Raw genomic sequence first — 10,688 nt, forward strand, 5'->3', positions numbered from 1 at the left:
ATACAGGTTTGTGATCTTGAAGAGCAATTAGCACGCATGAACAGTAGTCGATCTACCACACCTGGGTCTTTTGTTTTTGACAACTGTTCACTCGTCAACGCGGTGCTTGTTCAAGACTACAGACTGATATCTACTAATACTACCAGTGGCTTCATTAGTAACGTTCCCAGAATACATGGTTTTCTGTCTGTGCGTACATACCCTGAATTTGGTTAGCCTCACTGACGAGAACAATGGACGTTTCTCACCCCTCTCTAGGATTACCCCTGTTTATGCTGCTAAACGATAATTACCCCCTATCAGCTTCAGTGTGACAGACATCTAAGCTACTTAAGTTAATTGCAATTAAGTGACAGATGTATAATTATACTTATGAACTCACTTTTGCTTTAAAATTACATACTCAAATGTAGTTTTGTCCAGTATTTTTTAAACATAAAATTTTGGAGTTTTTACACCACTAGCTCCAACCAGCTAATCCTAGACTGCCTCTCTCTTTAGTTGAACTTTATTGCGTCTCTTTTTCAGTTGCTTTTTAAAAGTGTAACTGTGTTACAACAGTATTTTTGCAAAAAATAAGACACACTCAATACAACAAACTACATATGCTTTTTCCTCATTTTGAGGACTTTGAAATACAATGCATTTACTTCAAACAAGTTTTCATGTCACCAACTAAACTGAGTACATGTGCAAGCATATCTCTTTGACAGATTGATATTTTTTGCAAAAAATAATCCAAGTATTATAAACGGCATTTTGTGTAAGATCTCATCATACTGTAACAGTTGCTAAATAAATATTTTTTTTGATAAAAAAACATTGTTAATTTTTATATGATTACAGTAAACTTTAAACATTTTTATGCCAGTAAAAAGGTGAGCGCAAAAAAATGTCCAAATAGTCCTCATTTATTTCAGTGTGTAAAATCTTGTAAATAATAATAGATAACATCTAGATAACTATCTATGACAAACACAAAACTTGAACAAAGTGCCAATAGAGAAAACTAGAACAACACATTATGGCACTTGCTATAGCAACTTTTCATCATATGGAACTTTCAACAATAACAACAACAGTATTCTAGATCTACAACAGGTTATGAACAGCTTGTCCTTAAGGAATCTGCATTAAAATAAACAGCATACAAAGTAACTATATAAGATGTCAAAACTCAAGACATTGACTCAATATCAGGGTGTGTTTAATGTACACTGAACCATGCACCTATTTTAATGTCTGTTGTGTGAAGACCGTTAACTCAGAAGAACCAGTGTTTGGAAACTAGAATGAGAACATGAAGATAATATATCCTTCAACAACCTCTAAAAAAAAAAAACATATCTGGGCATCAACAAGTTGGTTATTCCTCCACGAGTAATTGGCTGATATGTTTAGCTCGATGGCCTTTTCCTGAGGAATACTTTCCTAATGAAGGTCATGGTATTGTCTGAAAACTTCAGATTCAGTAGCTTGTCTTGGAGTGCTGACTGACCTTGCCATAAAAGTGAAATAAAAACATGATGAAATCTAATATTAAAACAGCCACTACAATGTGTTAAATATGAACTTATCAAGATAAAATTATTCTTTATCTAAGTCACTGGAACAGCAGTTGGAGTCTTAGAAAATTTTAGTTTTCTATCAAATTTCTAACTTTATTTTTAACCTTTATTTTACAAGGCTAAACAGTGTTTGTAAATATAAAAATATCCAAAGGATAAAAAGTGGCTTACGCTGAAATTTTTTATCTCAGAACTCGATATAATTACCTCAGTAAAATTAACAGAATTTTTAAAAGCCCTGGAAGTTGACTAAGAATAAAACAGACTTGATTTTCAGCTTTAAAAAATTAGTTATTTCAAACTAGCCCATACCTTCTGTGTCTGACTTTCATTTGACCTGGTTTCTGTCATTTCAGCAGACGACACTAGTCTTTGTCCAAATTCCAGAGAGCTCTCATCTCCTTCCTGCATGCTGTCCATCTTTTGCTGCTCCGATCTTTGTTTACTATGCAGCTCATCTCTCTTTCTTTTGATATATTCTCCAACTGTTACAACTGCAGAGGTGACATTGTCATTCGTATCACTTGTACTTTGCACCAGTGGATCTTGCTCTGAGTCAGACTTTGATTTCAGCTCATTTAATTGCACACTGTCGAAAGTACTTTTGGGCAAATGATGGTATTCCTTTTGCAAAGCTCCAACAAACTCTGGACTATATTCCCCAATGAGTATGATATCATTATCTTCACTATGTTCAGAAGTGTGCACAACATCATCTTGCTGTTGTTGGTCTGGCAGAGATTTTACTGGGGTGCTGGCTTTACAGCTCAAGTGTCTCCTCACAAAGTTTGTATTGAAATCGTCAAACTGTGTATCAGAAACAGTGCTATCCACGACTCTGTTCATACTATTACTATGTACACTATCCACATCAGTGCAACTGGAAATGCCTGTACTTTTCAGTGTTTGGGATCTGGTAGTGTGTGCATCTTCAACAAAAACAACAGAATTGTTGGTGTCATCAATAATATATTCACTGTTGTTTTCTTTGCCTTCCAAAACAGAAACTCCATTACAGGATGTCTGACCCAGAATTGCACAACTGGAATTGCCTGTACTGTTCACAAATGGCTCTCCACTACCATGTCTGCCTCTGCCACTTGAGGCAGGTGCATTTTCTGATACATCCCTGTTACCTGTTGGCTGATTATTCTGACTCAACAACTGTGCCCTTCCCAACAAGCTTTTACCAATTGTGCCAGCTTGAATTTCTTTACTGGAAGACATTTCTACATGTTTATCATCATCTCCCATAAGAGGTCCTGGGTCCATAGTAAACAGCTTTCTCCCCTTCTTTTTACCTTTATTTTCATGTTTTGTTTTGGTATTGTACAGTGCACTAGGGTCTCGATACTTTAACATGCCAGCCACACCTTTCTTTTGTCTCTGAGAGGGGGCACCTTGTGCCTCAGTCTGTGTTGGGATGGCACTGGGATAGACTTGGGATGGGTCACGGCTGGATTTAGTCTGGGATTGGCTCTCAGTCTGAGACGGTTTTACTGGAACCTGGGATGTCTCTGTATGGCATTGAGCCATTAATGCCTCAGCTCTATTACTGATGTTACCCTCAACAACCAAAACACCTGAAGTTTCAACATGTGGTCCAACAGGCAATGTTCTGGGGGTTCTTAATTTTTCTAATCTTTTTTCCTCCTCATCTCTTTCCTCAGGATCATTTCTCAACAAAGGACTGCCATGGTTTTCCTCTTCTGATCCACTAGAAATAACAATGTATTTCTGTCCAACCAGGTGCTGGGAATTTTCATCATGTGAGTGCGACTGAGCCTCTGCCTCGCTATCATCAGATGAAAACAGACGTTCTCCGCTGTATTCGGCAGAATGTAGCATGTCGTTCAATCTCTTGGCTTCTTCATCGTCTGAGACTCTCAAAGGGGATGGCAGAAAACGTGGTCTTGTTTCGTCTAAAATTAAGGTGAATACAATTTGTGAAGAAATTACTTGACTCACAATATTCTGTTGAGCTCATAATTGCCTTAGAAATATAAGTCGCATTATCAGAAATTGTACATTTTACAGAAAAATGACAGCAGAGTTCACCCTAAATAACATAAACTGAGCCATCTGCACTGAAACTATGGTCTTAGAATACAAGACAAATGTGACGTGAAAAATGGTGATTTGGTACTGTTATGCAACAAACAATTTTTGGACGTATTAAAAAGAAAACAACCAGAAAAAATGTTTGAGTTAAAAATTGTGCATTTTTTCAGTGCTGCACTGATAAGTCTACCATCTTTGAACCCTTAATCTAAATTTTGTCTTCACTCATATCAAAATAACAAAAAATTATAATAGAGACTAAATACTGGTCCACAGTTTGGAATGTCTCAATAAACCCCAGAGATACCTGTGTCTCCATATAACAGTGTTGACTGATAAACTACAGTCTCATCATGAAGTTCCTTCTCATTCATAACCTGATCCCTCATCTCTTGACCTTGACCTTCTTCACCCTGACCTTGACCTGCTTCACCTTGACCTATCTCACCCTGACCTTGACCTATATCTTGAGGACTTGGGTCTTGTGAAGGATGTCCCTCAAAAGAAAAGACCACTTTGTCCATGTATTCTCCCACATCAGCACCCAGCATAGCCTGTATCATAGTGTAAAGATAATGAGAAATGAACAGAATTCATTTAAATCAATGCCAATGTTCATTATACTTAACTAAGGTTTAGATGGCTTAGATAAAAGAATGAGAAGTTATACCATGTGGATTTCTTTATAACGGATTTCCCTAACATAGTTTATAGTTTGCGATAAAAAAATTCATAGTTTAGAATTCATAGTTTGAAACAAGAAAAACAGTCTAGGGTTTTTTCCCCTTTTTTCAGGCATAGATAAAGAAATATTTTATTACTATAAACAGCATGACATGTCAATGCCATATTCCATAAAACATGCTTACTTCTGGTGATTGTTCTTGTCTGTCTGCTACGTGAGATGTCTGAATAATATGCATTTCTCTTTCACCATCATCTAAACATTTTTTCTTAAGAGCTTCATGCTGATTGGACACAATGGCAACACCAGCACCATCTGTTGACAACTTTTCTTCTAATTCAATCCCAGAGGTCATTCTTCCCTTTTTCTTCAACCTGTTCCCTCCAGTATCATCTTCATCAGGACTCTCATCTTGACAACCTGCTTTTCTCTTCCTGCAAACCCCATCGCCCACATCCTGAGCACCACCCTGATCAGACTGCACCTCAGGTCTTTCTCTGTCCTCTGTCACATCAGGTGGTTCACTCACAGCGCCCTCTATCTCCACACTCTGGACACCTCTCAGTGGGGAGCTAGCAGGCGTAGTGTGGTGAGAAGGAGATGTACGAAGATGAAAACCAGGCTGCCATTCTGGAAATGAGAAGATAAACATGTTCAACAATCAAGTTAAGCAGCTGACACTAATATTGGTGTCATTGGTAGTACACGCTCTTTTGTCACAAAGTAATACTTTATACGATATTCAGTGTGCTGACTGAAAATGTTGGAGGGAGATGACACTGCAATTTATTGAAGAAATCTGAAAATATGGCATGGGGGCCCTGCGCATTCATCACAAATTTGACGTTCTTGGCTTCCAAAAAGTCAAAACTAGGCAGATAGTCAGAAAAATCTCATTACTGGTTACACTGACAATGAAACATATCTGTATCATAAAAAAATATTACTTTATCACTAGGAAATGTTGCACTGAACTAAAATAATTCAGAATATATATACAATTCAGAACCTGTCCCATGTGTTGCACACTCACCTTTCAACCTGTCTAGACATGCCTGTCCTGCCTCACTGATGATAAACTCTTCCATGCTGAATACACTGTTCAGTTGTATAGGAAGATCTGGAGTTGACACAGCCACAAGTGAAGATGTTTCATGCTCAGCAGGGTTCAGAGGCAGGACATTCTCCGATTGTAATCGACTTTCTTCTTGAACCATGTCAACTTTGTCTGAACCAGATTGCACATTGCTTGAGCCTTGTGGGACATCCCCTGTATTTACTGGGACATCCCCAAAGTCTAATGGGATATCTGGGACATGTTCAGAACCTAGCAGGAGTCCAATCTCAGAGTCCTGTGGGACAGTCACTAGGTTTGATGATAAATTTTTGTCCACTGTTTCAAGGTTTTGGAAAACTGGCTCTGCAGCCAGGAAATAGTGGATGTTGAAGTCACTGGTCAGTTGTACAGGAAGTTCTTGACTATGATGACCATCTCCAGCTCCGGAGGTCACTCCAGGGTCAAGGGTCACTCCAAGGTCAGAGGTCACAAACTTGGATTGTAATCGACTTTCTTTTTGAATCATTGGAACATAATCTGAACCAAATTCCACAATGCCTGCGTCTTGTGGGACATCCCCTGTATTTACTGGGGCATCCACAATGTCCAGTGGAATATTTGCTACCTCTTCAGAACCTAGTAGGTTAATCTCAGAGTCTAGTGGGACAGCCATTAGGTTTGATGATAAATTTTTCTTCACTGTGTCAAGGTGCTGGAAAACTGGCTCAGTGGCTAGATAATAGTGGATGTTGAAGTCACTGGTCAGTTGTACAGGAAGCTCTTGACTCAGATGTCCATCTCCAGCTCCCAATGTCATGCTAGGGTCAAGGGTCACTCCAAGGTGCCCAGAAGTCACTGTGTGGTGTATATGGTCGTCTGGCTTTCTGCCCTGGCCTTGATGGAGAAGGATATGAAAAAGAAAACAAAAATGCTATTCTCAATTTACTGTATAGCAAAAGACTTAACATGTTATAAATTAAATCTTCATCACCCAGCAGACATGAGGTATAACTGGGTGTGTGGATCAAAGGTAATCCTTTGCACACATCACATCCCATAATATGAGAATATGTTTACCATTTTTAGGATCAGTAATGGTAGCATCAGACTCTGGTTCTTCAATATGTGGAATAGGTGCATCTCTGGACAGGTTGGACTGCTTTGCTTCTCTACATTGTGTTAGTTGTGACGGCATTGTCCAAGATTGTGTTAGTTGTGACCATCCACATTGTGTAAGTTGTGAAAACCCACATTGTGTTAGCAGTCTCTGTGAACCTGGCTGTGTAAACTGTCCCATGAGCTCAGACAGTGCTGCATTTTCCTCGTTCCAACACTGTCGAGTTTTTTCTGATCTGTTTGCCCTAAAAAGTCAGTGGAGACGTATTTTAATAGTGACCCATAGAGACTTAGAAGTGACCTGTGGGTGGGGGTGGGTTTTTTTTTTAAACAACGTTTATTCAAAAGAATGAAGTGGAGGCAAGGCGCTGGAAGCATTATATGCTCTCCACAAAATTAAATTAAATAAGTAAATAAATAAAACAAATGGATAGGTATATACATATATACAACAGAGTAAATGTAAAACTTCATATATATCAGGAGCACAAGTTAAGTACAGAAAGAAAGAAGAGGAAAAGAGATAGTACCTATTAAGTGATAACAAAGTTTACGAGAAGAAAATTTGCAACAGTGTCGAAGATAATTTCATTTTGGGTGGGTGAGGGTGGGGGTGGGGGTGGGGGATGGGGGGGGTGCAGAATGAGTCCCTGCATTGTACACCCCATAAAAACTTCTACACACTCCATAAAAACTTTATCTGGGCATGTTTCCTTTCATCCACAGACCTATCAGATTTAGACATATCAAAAGGGGCTAAACCAATAAATTTGCCAAAAATCTTTATTCAATTACTTCAGGTAAGTAAATATTAATCATTTGATGTAAATGTAATATTTTGCTAGTTTCAATACATGTGCACATAACCACTCAATATCACTCAATAAACCACTTACTTCCACTGCATCCAACCTTCTTCCAATTTTTGTCTGACCTCTGGATGAGTATTACTGAAAAGAAACCCATACAAACATCATTTCTAAAAATCAAATTATCTAATTATTAAAAACATAGCATTATTTATTTTACGTTCTTTCTTCTTCCTCTCTTCGATTTCTGGCATGCTACCCAGGTATATCTACATAGATAGCTGTGACACAAACAAACCACTGATACAAAAGTTGACAGACAATTGAAAATATGATAACATCGAACAAAGGCTCACCACAATATTCCAGGATTTTTACGGAAATGTCCAGGCAGACAGGTCCAAAATTTAAGCTCTGTCACTACCAGGAAAAACTCTGAATTTTCCTGGAATTCAAAGGAAAAATCTAAATACTTACACATATACACAGTGTTACACAAAAGTTGGTAAACACTATTTTAATAATTATAAAATAACCTTATGATCTAAGTTAAACATTTACTAGTAACCCAATATTGATGGATAAGGCACCAAACATTTGTTACTATTTTATGTATCCCATTTCATTTCACAGGTTTCAATTACTGAAAAACAATTTTATGTTTCCAAACTTTTTGGTTGGGTGTATAAACTGAAAAATTTCATTAAAACAACCAAAAACCTGACAAATATACCCTAAGACACCCTTGGATCCGATGTGGTTTCAAGTGAACAGTAAAAGTTAACACCGAGGCTTAGTGGAAAATAACAGAAATTGTACCATCAAATGATCAGTTGTAATTCTGTGCCAAAGACAGCTGCATCAACCCTTCATAATACATGAAAGTTTACTAAAAATAAGTTTTTAATAAGTGAAAGATGACCCTTGCATATTACCTTAATGTCAGAGTAAACCACACTGAAGTGATACTTCCTTGCTATTATCTTGGAACAATGAAAATATTCTTCAGAATATCTTTCTTCCCTGTAACAAGAATAACAGGAATATTATCCATTATCACAATGAAATCATTTCCTCGTCATTTTGTTAACCTTTTCTTTAAATATACTCATCTACCTCATTATTTATCTATTTATTTTTTCATTTATTTATATTAATCAAAGTTTGTGCTTAATGAGTTGGCTGCCTTTTTTGTGACAGTGATTCTGTACAAATAAAGCTAAAAACAAGACACGAACTAAATTTATTCAAATAAGTCCATGTAATTCTCTATAAGTTTTCTCTTTGTATCATACAGCATCCTTCCTCACTCTGACAATTTTTTTCCCCAAATTAAATTTTTGTTGCACAAACATTTACCATTTTCTTTCCATATATTCAAAATAAGGTGAGTTCGTGAGTCCTTATGTCTTTCGAACCAAAACATAGACCCCATTTCCATAGATTTTAGATCGATCTATCCCTGTGGGGAGTCTCACTAGATTACTGTCAGCTTAGCCGGCTTAAGCGTCTGTCCCGCCTACTGAAAGCTGAAAGGGGGTAATTAACTATGGTGCGCGCTCGGCTGACTGCAATTTAGTGTGAACCCCCAGGGAGTTAGGTCGATCTAAATCTTAATCTCTGGATCGATCTAAATCTCTGGGAATACACCCATAGAGAGATGAAAATAATACAATTAATTTTTTATGTGAAAAAAATTCTAATGATGGTAGTCCAACAACTATAGGCTCTTTCTCATTAAAACTGTCGGTCCATGATCCAACATTGCAGGACTCTCGCTGAATACAATCAGTTTAAGAGATTAACATCCCTCTTCCTGGCGTTGAGCAGAACACAAAAAAGCAAGTGATTATACAAGAACGTTGGAAACAAGAGGAGGGGTGTTAATCTGATAATCTGATTATATACATTGAGTGTCCTCATGGAGTTGGATCAATCCACATAGACTGATTGAGAGTGAGCCCTATAAAGGCCCCCTACTCTTGGAACTCCTTCAGAGCTTCCTGTGTTAAGACTGCCTTGATGTCCCACTTTCCATCTGTGACCAACACAACAATGCTACCGTCTGGACATGGTCCCTCTTCTTTCTAAAATTATACAAAAATAAATTCATTTTAATATTTGGCCTAAAATACAGCACTCCTGACCCAGATAAAGCAGTTGCAAGCTACTTAATCCAAACATAAAATAACCAATCTGTCTTTCTAGCAAAAATATTGAAATGAAAAATCTGGGGTAGAGCTATCACTCGCCAATTTAGCCAAATACTAAAATTGACTTGAGTTGGCTAAACAAAAATGGTTAATTTGACTCAAACCATCTGGAAAAAGGTGATGAAAAGTATTGATTTACCTAAGAGGAAAAAATGCCAGCACTCCCCCAGAAAATGCTACCTAGCAGTAAACACCAATTATTTATAGGTAGTTTAATAAAGTAACTTATCATGTATGAATATGCGGGCTGTTACAACTTAAGAAGTTAAACCCATCAAGTATGAGAGATAACTTCTATAGCAGGAATGTGAAGAGATAATGAGAGGGGGGAAGAGAGAGAGAGAAGGGAAAAGAGAGGGAAGACTACTTTCATTTCACTTTTACTCCCCGAGGGGAGTGGGCCGATCCTGGAGGTACTGCAATACCAGGCCAACCCGTGGCAGGGGTGGAGCAAGCTCCTGACGCCCCGCCCAGTTCCAAAAATCAGTTTAATATCGAAGTCCCCTGTAGGAGACGTATCAGATATTAAGCTGATAAGAACAGATACTACACTTTGATCTTAGCCAAAAGGCCGAGAAGCGATATAGACCATTGTTATCCACAGTCTAATATCTGACTCTTAGACGGCTTTTAGAGTGGTAGCAATACATGGGGCATTTCAATTATACTATAGCTTATTAATTCAACCTAGCAGTAAATATCTCAACTGATTACTTGAATATTAAAACATGAAAAAAATTTGTAATCTAAAATTAATTGTGATCAATCTGTCAAAACTTAAAACGGTCAAAATAGCCATATTTTTTCATACTAACAAGCATATCCTTATATGGAACATACGCATCAATTCACGTCTTAACAAATTAGCCAATCAGAGGCCAGGTATAATTCCTAATCCATGTGCAATGTTTGAGCATGTGACTTCTCTAAGAGTTAGGCAAAATGTCAGGTGTTTTATGTGCTTCATGAATGCTGTTGTTATTTGCATTGGAAATAATCATATTTATACCTTATTCCATGCATAAAGTAACACCACCACAGTCTTATCATGTCAAATGCTAGATGTGTTTCAGTCTATCACCTCAAATTGCTAGTAAACATACCAGTATTGATAGTGTGCAACTATCATGGCTATGTAGATATCACACCTAAACAATAAGCTACCATCGCCTGGCTTAA

The 10,688-nt window shown here is 37.5% G+C and overlaps 2 protein-coding genes and 1 non-coding gene across 4 annotated transcripts; all 3 read right to left on the reverse strand.

Moving 5' to 3' along the window:
- Nucleotides 1-839: 839 nt before the first annotated feature.
- Nucleotides 840-6,769, reverse strand: LOC106157929 (uncharacterized). 2 transcript variants are annotated; one of them, XM_087011869.1, is made up of 6 exons: nt 6,449-6,769; nt 5,348-6,265; nt 4,499-4,944; nt 3,937-4,183; nt 1,881-3,490; nt 840-1,493 (listed from the first exon to the last, which is right to left on the reverse strand). In XM_087011869.1, the coding sequence occupies exons 1-6, from the start codon at nt 6,666-6,668 to the stop codon at nt 1,398-1,400; spliced, it is 3,537 nt and encodes a 1,178-aa protein (XP_086867995.1). In that variant the 5' UTR covers nt 6,669-6,769; the 3' UTR covers nt 840-1,397. The 2 variants fall into 2 exon arrangements, with proteins under 2 accessions (XP_086867995.1, XP_086867996.1); XM_087011870.1 differs by having other exon boundaries at nt 840-1,498.
- Nucleotides 6,770-7,379: 610 nt separating this feature from the next.
- On the reverse strand, nt 7,380-10,330 carry LOC106181742 (uncharacterized). The gene is made up of 5 exons (XM_087010582.1): nt 10,325-10,330; nt 9,277-9,383; nt 8,232-8,319; nt 7,653-7,741; nt 7,380-7,437 (listed from the first exon to the last, which is right to left on the reverse strand). Exons 1-5 carry the CDS (start codon nt 10,328-10,330, stop codon nt 7,380-7,382), a joined length of 348 nt encoding a protein of 115 aa, XP_086866708.1.
- LOC112041341 (U2 spliceosomal RNA) lies at nt 9,901-10,092 on the reverse strand. Its single transcript, XR_002886206.2, has one exon. It is a non-coding gene; the product is annotated as a U2 spliceosomal RNA (small nuclear RNA).
- Nucleotides 10,331-10,688: the final 358 nt, after the last annotated feature.

Source organism: Lingula anatina, chromosome 4 (assembly GCF_051362555.1).
Source record: "Lingula anatina isolate TDL-2025a chromosome 4, LinAna3.0, whole genome shotgun sequence".
NCBI lineage: Eukaryota > Metazoa > Brachiopoda > Lingulata > Lingulida > Lingulidae > Lingula > Lingula anatina.